Source organism: Lepidochelys kempii, chromosome 8 (genome assembly GCF_965140285.1).
Source record: "Lepidochelys kempii isolate rLepKem1 chromosome 8, rLepKem1.hap1, whole genome shotgun sequence".
NCBI classification, from domain to species: domain Eukaryota; kingdom Metazoa; phylum Chordata; order Testudines; family Cheloniidae; genus Lepidochelys; species Lepidochelys kempii.
In genome coordinates, this window is record NC_136387.1 from 41006152 (window position 1) to 41030756 (window position 24605).

The window sequence follows — 24605 nt, forward strand, 5'->3', positions numbered from 1 at the left end:
CTTTCAATGAGAAGCTGATGTGATCTGGTGCCCTTCTGACAAGGGCCTGAACAGACTCCCTGAGGCTGTGCAATGTCTGTAGTCTCCTCTCTGGTCTTTTGGAAGGCCCCGGATGGTAGTGACTGTGCTGAAGGCACAAAGAGCATGCGTCCCTTTTGTGGCTCTCTCTAGGTTCTCACTGAGCTCATTCTACAGTTGCATGGTGAGTCTCTACCACTGCATGGCCTGTTCTTCTGGGAGGTCAAGGAAGACCCTGGCACACTCAGACATCCTATTAGCAGAGTAGAACTGTGTCTTCCTCTTCTTCCAGCTCTGGGCCAGTGCCAGCCTGGCTCTTCATTCTGTTTTATATAAAGAGGCAGAAGGATGGCTGGAAGCAGTATGACAGGTGTAGCACTGTGTATCATCCCCCAGCCTGACAAGGTTCATCCCATCAAAAAATGCACATCATCTCCTCCCTCTGGCCTCCCCCAGAGGTATGCCTAGTTTCCCTTCTGTCTCTCCTTCCTTGGCCAGAGCAACTTAATCTGTCACTCTGTCTGTCTTTCTGTCTCCAACACATACTATCATTGCAGTCAGCATATGGGCGTGTGCTGCAGCTATGAGAGGCAATGGGTGCCCTGGTCTACACTACAAACTTATATTGGTAAAACTACATTGCTCGGGGTGTGGAAAATACTAACACCCAGTGTAGACAGTGGTATGTTGACAGGAGGGCTTCGCCCATCAACTTAGCTACTGCCTCTTGGGGAGATGAAGTACCTATGTTGATGTGAGAAGCTCTCCTGTCGGCGTAGGTAGCGTCTTCAGTAAGATCTGGTCTACACTACAGACCTATATTGGTATAACTATGTTGCTCAGGGGTGTGAAAAATCCACCCCCAAGTGATGTAATTATAGTGAGTTAATCCCCTTTGTACACAGCGCAACACCTCTGTGTCTTGGGGAGATGGATTAACTATTCTGATGGGAGAGCTCTCGCCCATCGGCTTAGAGTGTCTTTATTAACAGTGTTTTAAGTATAGACATTCCCTAAGTGCTACAGCGGCGCATAGACAAGCCCTTAGAGAAGCTGCATTTGCAGGGAGAGGTGGGAGCCTTTTGGGCTTTTGAAAATGTGAGATGAGCAGCCATTGCCTTAGCCATGGTATTGCCCCTCCCATTCATCCTCTTAAAGTGCACAGGACCCTTTGGAGCTGCTCCCCCAACTTTCTGCCATGTGCAGCCAAAGCAGCCAACCCACCCCTTTAGGCACTTTCCTGATGATTTCTCCCAGATGCTGGCCTCTATCTTGATCAAGTAATATGGGAGAAAAGAGCTTTTTACAAAATTATTTTATTTGATAATAAGAAATGTTCATACACTATGGGGAACAAAACAAAAACATGCCAACTACACCTATCGTAACACTCCTCCTGGTACACACAACCCTCCTGCTGGAGGGAGGTTGTTAAACACTTAGATTTAAATGAACATACTCCCATTCCACAGATTGTCAAGGGCCTGATCCGACGCAGCTGAAGTCAGTGGCAAATATTCCATTGACTTAAATGAGAGCTGGATGGGGCTCCAGGATAGCAATGAGCGAATATAATGACAAAAATGACTAATGTACTGATCCATTTTGATTTAAACACATTTTATGTTAGATTTAAAAAAACATTTCAAGCAAGTTCCATTGTTTATCAATCTTCCACATTTAACAATATCCTATTGAATTTTGAACAAAACCAGTTATTCCAGACAGTTCTCAAGATTTAACAATATTAAACACTGTACTCAAATCCATTCATGCTGTGCAGTGAAGTCACTTCAAAACTCCAGTGATACCACTATGTTATGTGCCATAAACAGAGCAAAATTAAAAGAATCTATGAACTTTATAAAAAGATCTTTATCTTTTATAAAATAAACTAGTCACATTTTAACAGCTGACATCAGAAATTAGTTAATAGATTGGAGGCATGCTCACCCCTTTCCCTCAAAAAAGCCAAATGAAAGGCTCAAGATAAACATAAGCGCTGTTAATAAGCTCTTCAGTCCCATTTTTGAGTACAGCTAGGAGCAGCCTTTCTATGCTGAATCTCCATTCACACCAGTGTGCCTTCCTTTGCAGTTCAAGACAGAAAGAGTGTCTTGTTATCACCGTGTGTGAAAAACGGCATATATTTCTTAACGCAGTGAATGCGTTAACATTTAGCCCAGTATTATTTTTTGAGTGATGTTTCAATAATGGGAAGGTAGGACTTAAAATTCATTGCTTAGATTTTCTTAAGCTGCGAACTGAACTTTGTGTTTGTGGTTTTTCTAACTCCTCGTAAAAGGAAGTACGAAATGTATTCACTACTTGGCTCTGAGCTCGAATTCTGTTAATCCCCCTAAGCCATAAGATCTGACCATGACATAATTCTCTTTCAGCATGGTCAATCTCTCCTGCACCTTCAGCTAGTTCTGCCTCAAGGATTTCTTCCTTTGGTCGCCCACGACCAAGTTCTGTCAAGAACTTCAAATAGCTATTTGGAATTGTTGTTATCAGCTGGCCCCACAGTAATGTTCCTATCCCTAGGAAAAGTGACCATAGCCATTGTTCTACTGTAAGCTCAGTACAACTAAAGGGCTTCCCACCAACCTCTACTATAACTAACTGTAGAAGTAATGTACCACCAGTTATAGCACAAAAGATGGCATTACTGAATACTCCCTCAAAGACATTCCTTTCACCATGAACCTTTCGGGCATTGATTTCATTACAAAGCTGCATCAACACAAAAGTATTGAATACAATCGTGTAATGCTTGGAGGGTGGGGAATGCAGAGGAGCATTTCTTCCACTGTCAATATCGAAAAGCTTTTCGCCAGTAAAAACAAGTGTAAAGAGGACCACAAGCTGATAGAATGCCTGACCCAAAATGTTTTTCATCATTGTGTGGGAGATTAGGGGTTTATTCCTTCCATAAGGCTTCCGTAGCAAGAGAGACTCAGTTGGTTTTTCGGTAGCTAAAGCAAGAGAAGCAAATGTGTCCATAATGAGGTTCACCCACAGCATCTGCACAGTTTTCAGTGGTGCATCTTGTGTTATACATGCTCCCACAAATGCAACAATTACTGCTACTACATTGACAGTAAGCTGGAACTGCAAGAATTTGGAGATACTGTCATATACATTTCTGCCCCACATAACTGCTTTAACGATGCTTGTGAAGTTGTCATCTGTGAGAATAATATCCGATGCTTCTTTAGCTACATCTGTTCCAGCAATGCCCATAGCAAAACCAACATCTGCTTCCTTCAATGCTGGTGCATCATTAGTACCATCGCCAGTTACTGCCACAACTTGTCTCTGTTCTGAGATGGTGCTATCAATTATACCTTTTACCAATGTGTGTTTGTCAGTGGGAGAGGATCTTGCAAGCACCCTAAGTTTTGGCCAAATCTTGTCTAGGAGCTCTTGCTTAATCTCTCCTTTTTCATTACGAATTAGTCTGTTCAACTCTTTTCCCTCTAAGCAAAGGAAGGTCTCCCCAGGATGCAAAATACCACATTTCAAAGCAATTGTGCGTGCAGTATTAATGTTATCGCCAGTAACCATACGCACTGTGATGCCAGCATTCTGGCATTTTGTTATTGCATCAGGAACCTCAGGCCTCAATGGATCGTCAATGCCAACAACTGCAATACATGTAAGTTCCATGATAATATTGTTTTCATTGTCCCACTCTGGTTCAGGCTGCCCAGCTGGGAAATCTTTGAATGCTAGACATATGGTTCTGAGTCCATCAGAAGCCATAGGTTTGACCACATTTTTTACAATATCATCATTGTCCTTTGAGTTGAATGGTTTAGGTTTACCAGCAGCATTCAAGATTTTGTTGCATTTTTTAAGTACTATCTCAGAAGCACCCTTGGTGAACATTCGGTAACTACCATCAACATTTTTCAATACCGTACTCATTGATTTTCTATCAGAGTTGAAGGTGTATACTTTATACAACTTTTCTTCTGGTATTTGATTTCTTACAGCCTGATAATCCTGTTTTAAATCCAGAAGAAATCCCAGCAAGGCACAATCAGTTTTATTGCCAACCTGACGTGGCAAGCCACTTTCTTTTTCAGGAGGCAATATTTTGGAAGTGTAAGCACAATTCACAGAAATACCTGTTAAAAGATAGTTCAGAGTAGTCTGAGGAATTGATTCACATGCAGGAATAATTTTATGATGCATTTCGCTGATGAAAGCCTGGACTACTGCCATTCTGTTCATGGTTAATGTTCCCGTTTTATCCGAGCAAATGGTTGTTGCATTGCCCATTGTTTCACAAGCATCCAAATGCCGCACTAGGTTATTATCTTTCATCATTTCCTTTACAGAGTAGGCAAGTGAAATAGTGACAGCAAGTGGGAGACCCTCTGGCACGGCCACCACCAAGACTGTAACTCCAATAATGAAGAACTTCACAAAATATTTTATATAAACTGGGGTGCACTGAGCAGTCCAAATATGCTCCTGAATCAAGAATGTTTTAATTAAAAAATAAACTATAAGGACAACCACTGTGATTGTAGACATTGCCAACCCTGCTTTGCCAATCTGAACTGCTAATCTGGTAAGTTTCCCTTGTAGGACTGATTTTTCTTTTTTTGGCAAATTTGATTGCCTGTTGACTGTCTCTTCTCCATTAGTGCTTTCTTCACTAGTTCCAGGCTGCATTTCTGTGGCTGCATAATCCTGAGCTTTTGCTTTGTTGCTGTTCTCAGGTGAGCCATCTTGTTCTCTCTTTTTCTTTTTCACTCTCTCCTTCCCTTGTTCTCCTCCCACTCCAAGCAAAGTGAGGATAATTCCCATCTGTGAGTTTACACCCACTGCAGTTATTACCATTCTTCCAGAGCCTTCCACCACATGGCTACCAGAAAGCAGCATGGGATCTCCACTCAAAGTTTTCTTAACATGATCAGATTCTCCTGTGAGTGAACTCTCATCTATTTTGAGGTCATTCCCTTGGAGAAGCACACCATCAGCTGGTAGAAGGTCACCATATTTGATAGGCACAATATCCCCAACTACTATGTCAGTTATGGGTATTTGGATGACTTGACCATCTCTGGTGACAGCAAACTTCTGTTCTTTTTCAATACGATGCTGCAACCTCCTAAATTGTTTCTCCTTACTCCAATCATTTAAAGCTGTTGCCAATACTACACAAGCTACGGACAAAAGAATTGCAGTTCCTTCAATCCAAGCCATCTCATTTTCACCCTCTTCAGTAGCAGAATGGTTGTCTATACACACTGTAGTTTTTCCTCGTGACGGGGTATAAAAAGAAAGTGCTAGTGATACAGTGGCTGCAATTTCTAATGTAATTAATGTTACATCCTGTAATGCTTCCCATATCAGCTGAAGGAATGATTTAGGTTTTTGGCGGGGTATAAAGTTCTTCCCCAAAACTGCTTGCCTTCTGGCTATATCTAACGGGTCTCCCCTTATCCCTTCTTGGGGGGATGTTTTGAGCCGTGTGCAGATTCCAAAGACATCTCCATAACTTTCTTTTATTTTTTTCAGAGCATTCACAGATCGTAGCTCCATCAGGGCATGCAGCTCTGCCATGGTCATCTCAAAATCTTCTGCTTCGTGGTGATCTTCCCTGGCCACTACTGTCGTATCTGGTGCACGTGGGTTTCTAGACATGTTGTTGCCGTCCTATGACAACACAGAGACCTTTAAAGGGGAGAAGACTGAGTCCAAGAGTCACCCTACACATTTCCCTCAATTTGAATATTTATAGGAGAAACAAAGTCCTTTATCTGGAGATACAGAGAGTCACTGGGGCTGAGAAAAGACACAGATCTTACTGCTGCTGAAGTGCCTCTCCTCTGGGGAGATATCCTATTCCTGAGTAGTGAAGACAGGAAGTAAGGAGGCAACCACAGCCTGAGGTGAGTCCTTCAGGGCCAGGGCCCCTCTGTATCTGTCTACACTGCAGTGGGAAGTGAGCCTCTCAGCCTGGGTAGGCAGACGTGTGTTAGCAATGTGGATGTTGCAGTTTGGGCTGGAATGTTGGCTCTCAAGCAGGGGGGGCTGGATGGGCTCAAGACCCTGCACTCCAGCCCAAGCAGCAGTGTCCACACAGCTATTTTGAGTGTGCTAGCTCGAGCCCTGCTAGCACAAGTCTGTCTACCCAAGCTGGGAGACTTGCTCCCAACTACAGTGTAGACAGATATCTGCTGTGGCTCACTCATTCTCTCCACTCTGCAGTCAGGATCAGCCTGCATGCTCCAGCCTCCACCACCACAATTCACATTCATTGATGCAAAGTGTCCTCATGGAGAGAGGTGGGGAGGGGGAAGTGGGATGATGCACCAGTAGGGAGGTCTGGGGTAGAGGAGGCATCACACGAGATGGGCGTTGGAGACACCACCAGGGGAAGAGGCCTGAGAAGGCATCATGCGGGACTCAGAGGATTTGGCTGCACTGCTCACACCAACTGCTTCCAACTTCTCTCAGCTTCCAACTCCTCAGGACACCAGTAGCTAGGCCAGCACCTTGCCCCAAGCTGCTCCTCCAGTTAGTTACAGGATAACAGGGCAGCATGTGCTCCAAATCACAGGCCTGCTCCCAACGTTCATATTGTTTGGGGAGGGGCTCTTTCCTTTAATTCTGGAGAGTAAATTTAAGGCAGTTTGTGCATGAGTTAGCATGTGCATGTGGGGGGGCATTCCAGTCTGGGGAGGGGAGAGGTAATATTTCCATACAAAAACTGGCTTTAAGAGACTATTAAGGTTAGGGAGGGATGCGTTCTCAGGCTAGGAGGAACTGCTGGCTCAGTGCGCACTGAGTCCTTAACGTACAGTCAGGGCATTGCAAAGACAGCTCCCTAAGGGTGACTCCAGAGGTTACTCCTGAGGGAATTCAGCACCACTGTGCATGCAGAATTTGCACAGAAATTAAAGTTGTGCATGCAGAATTTCCTTTTTCCTCCTCACAGAAATGGGCTGCAGAGCTGCTAGCCACCACTGGGGGCCTCTGCACCCAGCAGAACCCAGCTCTGAAATAGAAGAGACTGCCAGGGGGAGAGATCTGGAGGGTTCCCAGCAAGTGCAGTTCTCAGCACGCCCTGAAGGAAAAGGGCAGCATGCAGGGAACTACACACAAGCCCAGGACCCAGCATCAGGTTGCTTTTCCCACTGGATCCCTGGGCTCTGCAGGGTAGGTAGGTAGGGGGTGTGGGTGTCTGGGCTGTGGGGGGCCCACAGCTGGGCTCTGGGGGAGGAGTGTTTGCACTGGGGAGGGGATGCCCCACGGCTGGGCTCTGGGAGGGGAGGGGGCAGAGAAACAGGAACTGGGTTGTCATAGGGATTTCTTTAACTCTCTACTCCTGAGGGAATTTTGTGCATCTGTATTTTTAAAGACATATTTGTTGACAGGTATTTTTAAATAAATTACCAAAATAATTTAATAATAATACCAAAATGTATATAGTGTTATTCTGACAAAATAAAATAGACAGAATTTTAAAGTAGCATTCACAGAATTTTTTTTTTTTTTTTTTTGCACAGAATTCTCCCAGGAGGAAGAGATGCTATGAGCACCCCAAAAGGGAGGCCCTGCCTCTCCTCTGCACTGGCTCATGGAGTAGGCCTGGTTTACCAGTGTGCTCAGGGAAGGACTGTGCCTCTCTGAAGAACAATTTGTCCCCAAACTCCCCTTGGGCAGTGTGGTTCTGTATCCATTCCTGCAGAGGTAAGTGGCTAAATAGCACCATTTGGCCCTGAAGGGACAGATCAGGCCATGAGCATTGATGGCATCATAGGAGAGGCATTTAGTTCTAACTAAGGTTTCAGAGTAACTAACTTATCCAAACAGAAGGGCACAGGAAGTCTGCCATGGTACCATTGCAAAAAGAAAAAGGAGTACTTGTGGCACCTTAGAGACTAACCAATTTATCTGAGCATGAGCTTTCGTGAGCTACAGCTCACTTCATCGGATGCATACCGTGGAAACTGCAGTAGACATTATATACACACACAGAGACCATGAAACAATACCCCCTCCCACCCCACTGTGCAGGACAGTGGGGTGGGAGGGGGTATTGTTTCATGGTCTCTGTGTGTGTATATAATGTCTACTGCAGTTTCCACGGTATGCATCCGATGAAGTGAGCTGTAGCTCACGAAAGCTCATGCTCAGATAAATTGGTTAGTCTCTAAGGTGCCACAAGTACTCCTTTTCTTTTTGCAAAGACAGACTAACACAGCTGTTACTCTGAAACCTGTCATGGTACCATTGTCTACCAAAATCAAGACATCATTTATTTTCTATGTGAAAATTAAATTAAATATAACCAACCTCACACTGAAGAAAAGGGAGAATCTAATTTGTCCTTCTCCAGGACCACAGGAATATTTCGAATCCTGGCTGTTTGCTGCTCTCTCCCCAGTGGGTGGTGACTGCTGCGGCTGCTGAGAATCAAGATAAGTGTCACTTCTAAGTACCTGTAAACTATTAAAGATGAAGGAAAGAGTGTTACTTATCAAGCAGCTGCTGCTCTCTGAATGCACCCTGTTTTCAGAGCCCCATTGTGTGGCTCACATGCACGGCCACAAAGCCCCAGAACCATTCAAAATAGTAAGAACCATTAGCATCAGGTAATTAACCATATGAATTAATTAAATGAATTAAAAATAATAATAGATCATCAAGGAACCCCAGGATCAGACTCCATAGCAATGATAGGAGAAGCAACAAATTAGTCTGCCTCCCCAGACCCAAGGCCCTCAGCAATACCAAAATAAATAATCTTAGATCTCAGAAAATGACAGTGCTGGAGAAATACAGCTGCCACTGGAGGAGTGGATCGGCTAGGAGATTGGGTTCAGAATCAATGCTGAATTAGTTCTCTTGAACAGGTCCTCTAGTAAGGCTCTCCACAGACTTGTGGCCTTTACCAAGTGAATAGCTAGTTCCAAAGGAGTGATCAAACTTCCCTGCGATTCAAGGGCATCTATTCTTTCAGTTATCCCAGGATCTGAGAAGGCACAACTGAATCTATCTGTTGAATCTGTCCTGAGAATTATGGTGTCTCTTTTTCTCTCTCCTCTGCATTGAGAGGAATCCCAGCTCATGGATGCAAGACTTTCTTATCCAAGATGGATCTGTTTTCAAAATATTTATTTCAAGACTAACCTGATCTGTCTTGGATTCAAACCAATCCAAAGGCTTCTATTTCAACCCATAAGATCTGATTTCCTTGGATTCTGGGGATCCCACTTAAGAGAATTTCTTGTAGAGCCAAAAAAATTTATCAGAAGGACATAAATCTGTGGCTTATTTCCCTTCTTTCTTGGGACAAAAATTCTGCATCAAGCAACTTTGGACAAGTTATTCCTTACCAAGGCATTGGAGATAATTACCATGACTACCAGTGAGCAACCTTTCTGAGGAGGAAAAAGACCACTTCTTAATCCCATTTTGTTAACCACTTTGTTGTAGGCTTAGCATTTTAAAATAAGTAAAAGAATGCCATGATTGTTTTTCTTCTGCATTGCAATTTGATGTTCCTATTCAAAATGTTCTATGTAAATTAATTCTGTTTTGTGTGTGAATAAGGAATGGGTGTTAAGAGATAGTGTGAAGGCCATCACTGAACCAGATGTTCTAGGGAGGAACCAGAGACAGACACAAGGGTGCCAGGAGGCTGCAACAGGCCCCTTTTGAAATGTCAGAGGAGGGCAGATTAACGACTCTAAAGATGAGACAGGCACCTATAAATGGGGACAAGAGATCTGTGATCAAAACCAGCCTGGGATAACTCCCTGAGAGACTTAATAACAAGATAAAAGGATGAGAAAAACAATTTAAGAAAATAAGTACTTGTCAAACAACAATTGATTACAGCTGTATGGTGCAAAACTCATTGGTCCCAATGAAGGAAAATCTCCATATAAACAGGGTGCCTTGCCATGAAACTTTGGGTTCATCCTGCCAAGACTTCCCCAGAGCATCGTGTCACGACCGACAGAACCCAGCTCCTGTGATCTAGCTGGCCACTATATTGATCCAGACTCTGGACTGGTAACTATAACATTGACTGGTGGGACAGTGTGTGTGTGCGGGGGGTGATTGAATGCATATGCTAATTGTTATATCTTCAATAAATGCAGTGTATTGCCTTTTCCCCTGAAAAAGATCCCATGTGCTTCTTATAAGCATAACATTTTTGGTGGAGAATTGCAAAAGGGGGAAGACATGCACTGTGATTGTTGAAAATACTGCTAAATACTGGTAAAAGGTATGCCATACGTATAAAGTGATCAATCATTCAGGTGTGCACACCCCCGGTTGTAGAAGTGCCGTGCCATAAGGGGGACGATCAGAATCCTTGCTCCTACCCATCTGTCGGGGAAAAATTGCATAGGTGAATATACCCTTGGTCGTAGCAGGATCGAACCCAAAAGGTGGGGGCTTAGTGTTTCCCCTCCTGCTCTGTCAGGCAGTTTTTTTTAGTGAGTATAGACTTTTTGTGTTTTGTAAGTCCCAGCACAAGCATGGGCAAATAAGGAGTAGATTTATGTAAGACTTCACTATGGGGGATATAGGAGTGTAATATTGTTGTGATTTCATAATGTTAAGAAAAATGTTTAAGAAAAGGGACCAGGAGGTGTGGGGGCATGTTAAGGAGCCCACCCTCCTTGCTAAATGGTTAGTGGGACAAAGCCTGTGCCCATGGGAAGGGAAGGTTCGGTGAGGAAAACAGGATCAGGCCCAGACAAGCAGACAGGCAACAGATAAAGAGATTGGAAAACAGGTTGGGAGCCCTGTGGGGCATAGTGGCAGGAGTAAGGAAAGGAGTAAGTACAGGCATGGGGAATTCAGATTTCTGGTGATATCTGAACTGATGGTGTCATTTTGGGAGATAAGCAAGTGATTTAAGGAAAGAGAGTGAGAAATTAACTCTGCAGAGGCTGGAGGGAATTAAGCAGTTAAACTGTGAAAATGTTAAAAAGGAAAAGTGTTACAGGGAAATAATTCTTGGTTTCTTTGCAGCCAGCCATTCTGAAGGAAAAATGGGCCCTTTTCCAAAGAAATGTCTAAATAATCCAGGCAAAGAGACAGTCTGATTTAAATAATTTGACTATGGACAATTTAGTCAAATTTGCTAAAAGAACATAATGGGCTTCTATTGGAACTTAACTGCCCCCAACTGTATATAAATGTAATCTATGTAAAAATTAAAGCAGTGTATGGGATGTTAATGAAAGTAGTATGTTGGCTTAGGTCCTCAACGCTTCACATATTTGCACAATATATTTATACACAATATTCTACACCACACACACAGATGTGTGTGTGTTTCAGAGTGGGAGCCGTGTTAGTCTGTATTCGCAAAAAGAAAAGGAGTACTTGTGGCACCTTAGAGACTAACAAATTTATTTGAGCATGAGCTTTCACGTGCTACAGCTCACTTCATCGGATGCATTCAGTGGAAAATACAGTGGGGAGATTTATATACATAGAGAACATGAAACAATGGATATTACCATACACACTGTAACCAAAGTGATCACTTAAGGTCAGCTATTACCAGCAGGAGAGCAGCAGGGGAGGGGGAACCTTTTGTAGCGATAATCAAGGTGGGCCATTTCCAGCAGTTGACAAGAACATCTGAAGAACTGGGGGGGGGGGGGGTGGAGGGGGGATAAACATGGAGAAATAGTTTTACTTTGTGTAATGACCCATCCACTCCCAGTCTCTATTCAAGCCTAAGTTAATTGTATCCAGTTTGCAAATTAATTCCAATTCAGCAGTCTCTCATTGGAGTCTGTTTTTGAAGTTTTTTTGTTGAAGTATTGCCACTTTTAGGTCTGTAATCGAGTGACCAGAGAGATTGAAGTGTTCTCCAATTGGTTTTTGGATGTTATAATTCTTGACGTCTGATGTGTCCATTTATTCTTTTACATAGAGACTGTCCAGTTTGACCAATGTACATGGCAGAGCGGCATTGCTGGCACATATCACATTGGTAGATGTGCAGGTGAACGAGCCTCTGATGGTGTGGCTGATGAGATTAGGCCCTATGATGGTGTCCCCTGAATAGATATGTGGACACAGTTGGCAATGGCTTTGTTGCAAAGATAGTTTCCTGGTTTAGTGGTTCTGTTGTGTGGTTGCTGGTGAGTATTTGCTTCAGATTGGGGGGCTGTCTGTAAGCAAGGACTGGCCTGTCTCCCAAGATCTCTGAGAGTGATGGGTTGTCCTTCAGGATAGGCTGTAGATCCTTGATGATGCGTTGGCGAGGTTTTAGTTGGGGGCTGAAGGTGATAGCTAGTGGCGTTCTGTTATTTTCTTTGTTGGGTCTGTCCTGTAGTAGGTGACTTCTGGGTACTCTTCTGGCTCTGTCAATCTGTTTCTTCACTTCAGCAGGTGGGTATTGTAGTTGTAAGAATGCTTGATAGAGATCTTGTAGGTGTTTGTCTCTGTCTGAGGGGTTGGAGCAAATGCAGTTGTATCATAGAGCTTGGCTGTAAACAATGGATCGTGTGGTGTGGTCTGGATGAAAGCTGGAGACATGTAGGTAGGAATAGTAGTCAGTAGGTTTCTGGTATAGGGCGGTGTTTATGTGACCATTGCTTATTAGCACCATAGTGTCCAGGAAGTGGATCTCTTGTGTGGACTGGTCCAGGCTGAGGTTGATGGTGGGATGGAAATTGTTGAAATCATGGTGGAATTCCTCAAGGGCTTCTTTTCCATGGGTCCAGATGATGATGACGTCATCAATGTGTGTGTGTTGAGGACCTAAATCAACACTCAGATCAGATCGAGGGACGTGATTGTATAAATAGGGGCATAGCGAGCAGACCGAGGGACGTGATCGTTCCCCTCTATTCGACATTGGTGAGGCCTCTTCTGGAGTACTGTGTCCAGTTTTGGGCCCCACACTTCAAGAAGGATGTGGATAAATTGGAGAGAGTTCAGCGAAGGGCAACAAAAATGATTAGGGGTCTGGAACACATGAGTTATGAGGAGAGGCTGAGGGAGCTGGGATTGTTTAGCCTGCAGAAGAGAAGAATGAGGGGGGATTTGATAGCTGCTTTCAACTACCTGAAAGGGGGTTCCAAAGAGGATGGCTCTAGACTGTTCTCAATGGTAGCAGATGACAGAACAAGGAGTAATGGTCTCAAGTTGCAGTGGGGGAGGTTTAGATTGGATATTAGGAAAAACTTTTTCACTAAGAGGGTGGTGAAACACTGGAATGCGTTACCTAGGGAGGTGGTAGAATCTCCTTCCTTAGAGGTTTTTAAGGTCAGGCTTGACAAAGCCCTGGCTGGGATGATTTAAGTGGGAATTGGTCCTGCTTCGAGCAGGGGGTTGGACTAGATGACCTTCTGGGGTCCCTTCCAACCCTGATATTCTATGATTCTATGACTCCTGGTTTGTAAAACTCTGTTTTATAGGTTTTTTGTTTTTAAATAATACCATTAAAATCCATTTGAATTTTTCATTCAAAGTTGCAAAACTGACAGACACTTTTTGCCACACAGGTAGCTAGTGTTGTTTGGTTTTGGTATTTAGCATTTAACCATGAAAGGTACCTCAATGCTTTATAAAGTTCAATAGCTTTTTAAAAACCAAAGCCATGGCTGCATCAGGGCAGTCAAAACCAGAAGAATGGGAAGAGATTCTGGATTTGGTTTTTTGGTAACAAAATAGCAGATAAGAGCTGTAGTAAAAGAATAAGAAATTTTAAAAAAGACAGTGCCCCTCCAGAGCAACAGCAGGGGTGAGGTACACAAAGAAGCAAAGTTAGAAACACTAAACCTTAAGCTGGCTCTGTGTAATCAGACTGTCATTTTGATAAGGGTACATAAAAACTCTGTGAGCACAAAAGAAACAGTTACACCTTAGGTAAAAATTGATATGGCTAATATAATGTTATAAAAGTTAAACTATGAAAGGAATGTGCATTTTTCCCCAAGACATGTGCAGTGTATATTGTAAAGGGGTAAAAGAAATGCAAACAAAACATGCTATTTAATTAAAATCCTATTAGGGCTTCAAAAGGAGCCACAATAGGTTGGGTTTTGTTTTTCAGATCGCTGTGTGTTTTGAAAGCAGGAGTTAAAAGTGAAAAGTAAACAGAACTTTGGTGAAAGTTGATGGTGGCTGTCGTGGGGCAATGACTCACCACTGCGGCACATCCTGCTGGTTGTCCAGGGAATTAGCTCTTTTCAGCTAGGAGTGCCCTCTGCCAGTCAGTGTCTCGCCTGCCACTGGCCCCATGCCCCTCCTGGACCCCGGTGCCCTTCTAGCTTAGGGTCCTGCCCCCTGGCAATACCCCCTCAGTCTGGGTCTCCCCTCCCCAGGGGAACCCCCAACTCCCTATCCCTCCCTTGCCTCAGTGGCAACTGTCAGTCATAGTCTAGCCCCCGCTCCCTGGGGCAGACTACAGCCTGTACCACTCATCATCGGCAAGGGGGGGGGGTCAGACCAGCTGCCTCTGTCTAGGTCTGGGCTGCTTCTCTGCAGCCTTAGTACCCTTTGATGGGCCTTTACCTCAGCCTGCAGCTCTGCTAGGCTGGTGCTCCCTCTGCCCTGCCTCAGCACGGCCTCGGGCTGCAGCCTGGGGCTCTGCTAGGCTGGAGCTCCACAGCTCCCCCTGCCCTGCCCTGCCCTGCCCTGCCCTGCCCTGCCCTGCCCTGCTTCTCAGGCAGCCAGGTCCTCCACCCTCCATGTAGCTAGAGAGAGTCTCCCTCCTTCTGGCCCACTGCCCTCTTATAAGGGCCAGCTGGGCCCTAATTACACAGGCTACAGCTGTGACTGTTTTCCCAAAACAGCCCTCTCCCAGGGTTGTTTTTAGCCCTTCAAGGCACGGCGGGGGGACCATCCCGCCACAGTGGCCTTTTAAAGACAGAGTCTCTGAGCTGCTGATGGCTTTGGATCCAAAAGCAAGCCAGAAAGCATCTGTATTGATGCAAATTACCTAACTGATAGAGAAAGGAGAGAACTGCCCATAAATGACAGCACAAAGGAGCTGCAGATAAAGGACATACCTAGTCAGCAAACAAACTACCTAAAACCAAATGGCTCAAATTATGACCCTACAGAGGAAGGTGGAAAAAGGAGTCAAACCTAACAGTAAGGGAGGGACAGGTTAACCCTAAGTAGAAAAATTCAGTATGCAGTGATGAAATCTGAAAACAGGTACAAAAGGGGTCTGCTTATATGCATGACACGCCTACCTTTTAATTCACCAAAACCCCAAGGATATAATTCATAGTATAACAAGATACCTTTAATAAATTTGACACTAATGTTATTGTTAATATTAAACATTGAGATATATTTAATGTTAATAAGTGCCCCTGTAACAATGTATAGTGTGTATGATTTTTTAAAAAAACCTCTAAGGTAAAATGGTAATGATGCATCTCAGCTATTACCTGTAAATAAACTTAAAGCTTAGCACAGCAGAAAAAAAACATTACAAATCTGGTCTGCTGTATAAAAAGGGAAACTGAGGTACACCACCTCATGAATGTAATGACTGAACAGTGGGATAATTTCCCCTAAACCCTTAAAAGGTAGAAGCCATTGAAAGCTGGCCTGCCTATACAACAAAAACACAGGAAAGTATGGGGGTAATTCCTGTTTTGCCTGCAATCAGCAAGGATATTTGTAAAAGAAAGGGATATTTTAAGTAATAATCTGCCACCCCAAAAGGGGTAGAAAAATGTTATTTTTGCCTTTCAAAACTTCAGGAAAAGCTGGTACCAGCTGAAGAGCAACCCAGAATACCGTGAATCTACATTCACAACAAAAATTGTGTTTTATGTTTTGTCTTGTGGTATTTATTTTGTTGCTAGCATTGTTGTGTATTATGTTATAAAAAAAACTCTACTGCATTAGGCAGAAAAGGATTAATAAGCGTTTTAACTGTATTTACAGAAATCAATGTTGCAGAAGGGTGGAGGTTCAAGGAATGCCAGTATTTTAACAGGAAAACATCTTCATGTAGCAGACACCATATTAGGAGGAGTTGGTTTTGGAGCAGGGATTATGAATACTGTAGACCTGGAAGTAAAGAAGAATAAGTTAAGTTCCTTGTCACAACTGCAAGATAGTCTCATTCACAAGCAGGCAGATACTACTGTGGACTTGGTACAAATAAATCTGGGAAACCTAAAAGCAACACGGAATATGTGGCAGTGGCTAAACACCACCTCCTGGCTGCTGTATAAACAACAAATAGAATTAGGAAATAAATTTGCCTTGGCCATAGGATGTACTGAGATGCAAATTCTTAGTTTAGCATTACTTGAACACAAAATGTTTTAGGTAATATCTAGAAATGTTAGGGTATTAACACATCTTTTAAAACAACGGGAAAGGTCCTTGTTCGATACCTACAAATATAAATGAATGCAATATGTTTCCAGCCTGGTTAAGCCTAATTTGTTATGAGGTAAAATTATTGTTAAAATTGCTCACCAACAGTCTGTGGAGACAGAAATATGGAAAGAGAGCCCGCTTCCAAAATTGACCACTGGATCCTTTTGGCTACGGGTCAGTGGGCTGGGAAACAGGAGAAATTATTGGGACACCCAACAGTGTATGGAATGGAGCCCTCAGAAATGGGTATGCTTGTCCCCACCTGTCACCACAGCACCATGTAGCAGAGATACCTCATTGGGAACATGTGTGTGGGACAAACTAAAAAACGTGACGCGTGTTTTGTACAATGGACAATGTGTATGTGTTACATCCTGGGAAACAGTATTTTTGCAAGATGCATGTATTAGTCAGCCCCCAGTGGTTGAATGTAGATGTAATGCCTGTGTATTATATATTAGCAATTACACGTACTATTTGCCAAAGATAGAAGAAGCACAGAGAACTATAACTGCCACTCCGGTTAATTTTTCTGTTACCCTTGGCCTGGATTGGCATGATCTAACTTATCACTTATTGTCAGAAGCAAAGGTGACTCCATTTTTACAACAGACACACAGGGATATAGGGAAGCATGTTGTCAGGGTTCCTTCCCCACTCTGAACTTTGGGGTACAGATGTGGGGACCTGCATGAAAGACCCCCTAAGCTTATTCTTACCAGCTTAGGTTAAAACTTCCCCAAGGCACAGATTCCTTTCTTGCCTTGGGATTGCTGCCACCACCAAGTGATTTAACAAACAATCAGGGAAAGGACCACTTGGAGTCCTATTCCCCCAAAATATTCCCCCAAGCCTACACCCCCTTTCCTGGGGAAGGTTTGAGCATATATCCTCACCAATTGGTTACAAAGGAACTACAGACCCAAACCCCTGTGTCTTAGAACAATGGAAAAATCAGTCAGGTTCTTAAAAAGAAGGATTTTATGTAAAGAGAAAAAGGTAAAAGAATCACTCTGTAAACTTAGGCTGGTAGTTAACCTTACAGAGTAGCAGAAAATTCAAAGAGTACAGAGGAACCCCCTGTAGCCTTAGTTTCAAAGTTACAACAAAACAGGGATAAACCTCCCTCTAGCAAAGGGAAAATTCACAGGTTGAGAAAACAAAGATAAAATTATGTGTCTTGCCTGGCTGTTACTTACATGTTTGAAATATGACAGACTTGTTCAGAAAGATTTGGAGAACATGAATTGATGTCCGGTCCCTCTTAGTCCCAAGAGCAAATGGCCACAGACACAAAGAACCCAAAACCAAACCTCTCCCCCTGACCAGATTTGAAAGTTTCTCTTGTCCCCATTGGTTCCTTTGGTCAGGTGCCAAGCAGGTTATTTGAGCGTCTTAACCCCTTACAGGTAAGGAGGAATTTAGGCTACCCCTATGGTTATGACACATGTCATTCAAATATTACATGCAAATGGAGACATGCTAAAAATTGCTAATTCTGAAAAAGAACTGATGGCCTATCATTGGTACAGTGTTTTTATAGGCTGGTCCCTGACCTCTAAGGGCATATTGTTTCACCCATTACTAGTTGTGTTAATATTGTCCTGTGTTTACTTGCTAGGAATGTGTTGTATGTGCTGTTGGACAAAAAGAATGTTTGTTAAATTACAACCACAAGCTCAAATTGTCTCTCAGTATATTGCTATGAAACAATTGCATAAAATATGACCCATTCAAGAATTTTCCTTGAGGGGTCAAAAAGGGGACATGTAGTAGTAGGATTTTATGCTTGTATTTTGTATAATTTAGAATGAAGGATAAAGAATAATAAGATAATAATGTAGCATATATTAAACGTATTGATGTAGGATTTGACCATATCCTGCCAGCCACCCTTTTTGAAAGGAATGGCCTAATATGCTATTAGTAGAGATGCATCAGCCAGAATTTCTTTGTGTCTGGACTGATTTCAAGGCAGTAATAGACCTTTGAGGGTCAACACTTTGTTGTAGGCTTAGTATTTTAAAATAAGTAAAAGAATGCCATGATTGTTTTTCTTCTGCATGCAATTTGATGTTCCTATTCAAAATGTTCTATGTAAATTAATTCTGTTTTGTGTGTGAATGAGGAATGTATGTTAAGAGATAAGTGTGAAGGCCATCACTGAACCAGATGTTCTAGGGAAGAGCCAGAGACGGACACAAGGGCGCCAGGAGGCTGCAACAGGCCCCTATTGAAATGTCAGAGGAGGGAAGATTGACAACTCTAAAGATGAGACAGGCACTTATAAATGGGGACAAGAGATCTGTGTTCAAAACCAGCATGGGAAACTCCCTGAGAGATTTGATGAAATAACAAGATAAAGGATGAGACAAACAAATTTAAGAAAACAAGCACTCGTCAAACAACAATTGATTACAGCATGATGGTGCAAAACTCATTGGTCCCAATGAAGGAAAATCACTATATAAACAGGGTGCCTTGCCATGAAACTTTAGGTTCGTCCTGCAGACAGAACCCAGCTCCTACCTACCCGTGATCAACCTAGCTGGCCACTAGATTGATCCGGACTCTGGACTGGTAACTATAACATTGACTGGTGGGACAGTGTGTGTGTGTGTGTGTGTGTGTGTGTGTCTGTGGTGTGATTGAATGCATATGTTAATTGTTGTATCTTCAATAAACGTGGCATATTGCCATTTCCCCTGAAAAAGATCCCATGTGCTTCTTATAAGCATAACACACACACACCCCTTACATCAGCATAGCTACGTCTCTTGGGGCTGTAAATCCACACCCCTGAGAGATGTAGCAATGCCGACCTAACCCCTGGTGTAGATAATGCTAGATCACCAGAAGAATGACCTAGCTACTGGTTCTCAGGGAGGGGGGTGTACCTCGGGGAACATCCTGCAACCCTAGACCATCCAGTGTCCCATCTCCAGCTGTGCCCAGCTCTCATGCTTCAGACAAAAAAACAAAAAAACCACAACCCCAACCCACTGGAATACCGTGATGTTTTTGAAAAGTAGGGGAATCCAACACCCATCAGCCCCTTCCCCACTGCACATCTTTTTCCCTGGGCCAGGTAGGGGGAAAGATCCAACTCCTGATCCAGCATGTGGCTGGGCTCTGTCTGGGGAGTGGGAGCAATATGGCAGCAGGGAGAAGCTCCAGAAACTGGACAGAGCCATATGTGGAACAGGCTGTGACAGCTGAATGTCACTGCTGGGTTAGGTTTGTATGGGACTTATGGGGGAGTAGCAGTGGCTGGGCAGGGAGCCAGTGTGGAAGAGTCCCAGTGAGAGACACAAATTGAACCTGGCTTAGAAACCTGCAGATGCCTATGTGCTTCAATAAAGACTGAACTGGTGATGGCACCCCAGTCTCTAGGCTCTTGATTGGCTTTTCCCAGGTACCCAAACAGGAACAACCCTTGCACCCTTTGAACTATAATTCCTTAAGCAGGGTAGCAGCAATCTTTCCTTTTCATGCCAGCCTTAGTAAAATGCCCTTTCACTTAGCCCTGTGTCTGAGTGGTTATTGGAATTCACCAGGCTTAGCACCTACAGTGCTTGCCTCCAAACTGCAGTATTCCTGGCCCATTAGCATCATAGGTATTTTGTCTAGGCAGTCACATAATTACAGTACAATGATTGTGGGGGGGAATCTGTTCCTGACCTCTGTAAGTGACCATCTGAAACATGAGATATTAGGAACATAAGACATAAACCAGAAGGGACTTCCAGGGATGCTGAGCCCTGTGCTGCACTATCACAAGCATCCCCATCATACAATCCAACTCACCCATTTATCAGAGCAGACTGGCACAACCCAGCTGAGTCCCTTGGTGCCCAGCGCAACACAGCCAACCTGTGGTGCTCAGCACGGCTTGATGGTACCCAGCACAGCATAGCCTAATGATGCCTAATATACCCTGGCCCAGCCTGATGATGCCCAGCTCAGCCAGACCTGATAACGCCCTGCATGGTTCAGCCCACTCCGACACTGCCCAGCCCAGCTGGCCTGGTCTGACAGATCCCAATGTTACCTGGCCTGAGAGTGCCCAGCACAAGCTCATAGTGCCCGGTACAGCCTGGCCCAACCCAGCCACATGGTGCCAAACCACAGCCTGGCCCAGCTGGTCTTCCAGTGCCCAACACTGCCTCACAGAGCCCAGCATGGCCTGGCCTGACAGTGACAAGTCTGGCCTAATGATGCTCAACCCAGCTTCACAGTGTCCAGTCTGGCCACAGAGTTACTAGTGTGGCCTGGCCTGATGGTGACCAATCCAGCCTCACAGTGCCCAGCATGGCCTCATAGTGCCAGTGAAGCGTGGCCTGACTGTGGCCAGCATGGCCCAGTCTCACGGTGCCCAGTCCAGCCTAACAGAGCCCAGCGCAGCCTGACAGTGCCCAGCATGGCCCAGCCTGAGAGTGCCCAGTTTCTCTCAGTCTAACCTTCCCCTATGTGGCCCAGCCTTGCAGTGCCCAACTTGGTGTGGCCTGACAGTGCCCAGTGTGGCCTGGCCCATCCCGTCAGTGCCCAGCCTGGCCTGACAGTGCTCAGCGTGGCCCAGCCTTGTATTGCCAAGTGTGGCCTTGCAGTGCCCTGCATGGCCTGGCCTACCTGCCAACAGTGGCCAGTAACTGCAAGGTGCTGTGGTTGTGGCTGACACAGTCTGAGTAGCACTGACTGCCAATCACGGCCAAGTGAGGGCGTGGCCACCACAGGCCTGGGCTTCGGGGGATGGTCACAGCCCCAGCAGAATTAGCAAGGTAAGAGGTGGAGAATTAGGTGCTGCGTTAGGTTTGTATGGGGTTCATTAAACAACAAACTAGTGAATGAGAAAGGAATAAAACTCTTATTAAAAACAAACTAGAGAGCGTCTATGCACAGTTACACTGTGTTCTCACCCCTGCTTCCAGGGCACGCCTTGTCATAAACGCAGTTACTCTTTGCCTACAGGGCTGTACCACATCCCAATGTTGGCTTTTCACCATTTGAACTTGTGTATGGCTGCGAGGTTAAGGGGCCATTACAGTTGGTGAAACAGCAATGGGAGGAACACCTTCTCCAGGAACTAACTTCTGGACTTTGTAAACAACCTACAAAACACCCTCTGAAACTCTTTAGCCCTTGCTAGAGAAAACCTCAAAAATGCTCAGGAAGAGCAAAAGACCTGGTATGATAAACACGCCAGAGAGCATTCCTTCAAAGTAGAGAACCAGGTCATGGTCTTGAAGGAGCTCCAGGCCCATAAAATGGAAGCATCATGGGAAGGGCCATTTACCGTCCAAGAGTGCCTGGGAGCTGTTAACTAGCTCATAGCATCCCCCCACCTCAAACCTAAAGCCTAAAGTGTACCATGTTAATTCTTTAAAGCCCTTTTATTCCAGAGAATTAAAGGTTTATCAGTTTACAGCCCCAGGAGGAGATGATGCTGAGTCACCTGAGGGTGTCTACTATGAAGGAAAAAGTGACGGTGGCATGGAAGAGGTGAACCTCTCCATGACCCTCGGACGTTTGCAGTGACAGCAGATCAAGGAGCTGTGCGCTAGCTTTGTGCTGATGTTCTCAGCCACCCCAGGACGGACCAAACGGGCATACCATTCCATTGACACAAGTAATACTCGCCCAATTAGAGCCCAACCTTACCAGATGGCTCCTCAAGCCAAAACTGCTATAGAACAGGAGATTCAGGACATGCTACAGATGGGTGTAATCTGCCCCTCTGACAGTGCAGGGGCATCTCCAATGGTTCTAGTTCCCAAACCAGATTGGGAAATATGCTTTTGCGTGGACTACTGTAAGCTAAATGCTGTGACTCGCCCAGACAACTATCCAATGCCACGCACAGATTGGAGAAACTGGGACATGACCAGTTCATCTCTACCTTAGACTTAACCAACGGGTACTGCCAAGTACTTCTGGATGAATCTGCCAAGGAAAGGTCAGCCTTCATCACCCATGTAGGGCTGTATGAATTTAATATACTCCCTTTCAGGCTGTGAAACGCACCCACCACCTTCCAGAAACTTGTAGTTAGTCTTCTAGTGGGACTGGGAGAATCTGCAGTCGCCTACCTTGAGGATGTGGCCATCTTTTCTGATTCATAGGCAGAACACCTGGAGCATCTGCAAAAAATCTTCAAGCACATAAGGGAGGCAGGATTAACTGTTAAGGCTAAGAAGTGTCAAATAGGCCTCAACAGAGTGGCTTACCTTGGATACCAGGTGGGTCAAGGAACTATCAACCCCCTATAGGCCAAAGTGAATGCTATCCAAGAGTGGCCTGTCCGAAAGTCAAAGAAACAGGTCCAATCCTTCCTAGGCTTGGCCAGATAGTACAGGCTATTTGTACAACACTACAGCCAAATCGCTGCCCCACTGACAGACCTGACCAAAAAGAAACAGCCAAATGCAGTTCAGTGGACTGAAGAGCGTCAGAAGGCATTTAACCAGCTCAAAGCGACATTCATGTCTGACCCTGTGCTAAGGGCCACAGACTTTGACAAAACTGTCCTAGTAATCACAGATGCATCGGAGCATGGTGTGGGAGCAGTCTTAGTCTGCAGGAAGGACCGAATCAAGAATTCCATCCTGTCGTGTTTCTCAGCAAAAAACTGTCTGAAAGGGAAAGCCAGTGGTCAATCACCAAAAAGGAATGTTATGCCATTGTGTATGCTCTGGAAAAGCTACGCCCATACGTTTGGGGACAGTGTTTCCACCTGCAAACAGACCATGCTGCGCTGAAGTGGCTTCATACCATCAAGGACAATAACAAAAAACTTCTTCGGTGGAGTTTAGCTCTCCAAAATTTTGATTTTGAAATACAACACATTTCAGGAGCTTCTAACAAAGTGGCTGATGCACTCTCCTGTGAAAGTTTCCCAGAATCAACCGGTTAAACTCGTCCTTGAAATGTGGGAAATATTGTTAATTTTTATATAATCAGTAGTATATCTAAAGGTGCATGTGTCTTATTAACTCTGTTTTCTCCTAGAGCTCCAGGAAGAAATCACAGCTATTGTGGAACAGGCTGTCCAGCACCATCTGTGATTTGGGGGGCATGTCATAAATATAAAGGGAAGGGTAACAACCTTTCTATATGCAGTAACATCAAATCCCTCCTGGTCAGAGGTACAGAATCACTTACCTGTAAGGGGTTAATCAGTTCCATTAACTTAGTTGGCACCTGACCAGAAGGACCAATGGGGAAAGAAGATACTTTCAAATCTGGGGGGGGTGGGGGGAGGTTTTGTTTGTGCTCTCTGTGTGTTCCCTCTCAAGACAAAGAGAGAGACCAAGCAAGTAATCCAGCTTCTACTAAAATGACACATCTAAAATTACAAATTGTAAGGTTTCAGAGTAGCAGCTGTGTTAGTCTGTATTCACAAAAAGAAAAGGAGTACTTGTGGCACCTTAGAGACTAACAAATTTATTTGAGCATAAGCTTTCGTGAGCTACAGCTCACTTCATTGGATGCATTCAGTGGAAAATACAGTGGGGAGATTTATATACATAGAGAACATGAAACAATGGGTGTAACCAGACTGATCACTTAAGGTGAGCTATTACCAGCAGTTGACAAGAACGTCTGAGGAACAGTGGGGGGTGGGGAATAAACATGGGGAAATAGTTTTACTTTGTGTAATGACCCATCCACTCTCAGTCTCTATTCAAGCCTAAGTTAATTGTATCCAGTTTGCAAATTAATTCCAATTCAGCAGTCTCTCGTTGGAGTCTGTTTTTGAAGTTTTTTTGTTGAAGAATTGCAACTTTTAGGTCTGTAATCAAGTGACCAGAGAGATTGAAGTGTTGTAAGTAATAGCAAGGAAATGCGTTAGATTATGTTTTGTTTTAGCTTGTGAATTTTCCCTATGCTAAGAGGGAGGTTAGTCCTGTTTTTTGTAACTTTGAAGTTTTGCCTAGAGGGGAATCCTCTGTTTTAAATCTTATTACCCTGTAAAATTACTTTCCATCCTGATTTTACACAGGTGCTTCTTTTACTTTTTTCTTTATAATAAAGTTCTGCTTTTAAGAACCTGATTGGTTTTTAGTGTCCTAAAAACCCAAGGGTCTGGTCTGTGCTCACCTTGTTTATCTATTTGGTTGGTATATTATTCTCAAGCCTACCCAGGAAAGGGCTTGAAGGGGATTGGGGGGATATTTTGGGGAAACAGGAACTCCAAGTGGTCCTTTTCCTGAATCTTTGTCTAACTC

The 24605-nt window shown here is 44.2% G+C and overlaps 1 protein-coding gene and 1 long non-coding RNA gene across 3 annotated transcripts; one reads left to right on the forward strand and one right to left on the reverse strand.

Annotated features, from left to right (window-relative positions):
* Nucleotides 1-2253: 2253 nt before the first annotated feature.
* Nucleotides 2254-5682, reverse strand: LOC140916449 (plasma membrane calcium-transporting ATPase 1). Its single transcript, XM_073358095.1, has 2 exons — nt 5485-5682; nt 2254-5031 (listed from the first exon to the last, which is right to left on the reverse strand). The coding sequence occupies exons 1-2, from the start codon at nt 5680-5682 to the stop codon at nt 2254-2256; spliced, it is 2976 nt and encodes a 991-aa protein (XP_073214196.1).
* Nucleotides 5683-7559: 1877 nt separating this feature from the next.
* Nucleotides 7560-19008, forward strand: LOC140916528 (uncharacterized). 2 transcript variants are annotated; one of them, XR_012160540.2, is made up of 3 exons: nt 7560-7734; nt 9943-10065; nt 15937-19008. It is a non-coding gene; the product is annotated as an uncharacterized LOC140916528 (long non-coding RNA). The 2 variants fall into 2 exon arrangements; XR_012160541.2 differs by lacking the exon at nt 15937-19008 and adding an exon at nt 11038-11111.
* The last annotated feature ends 5597 nt before the right edge of the window (nt 19009-24605 follow it).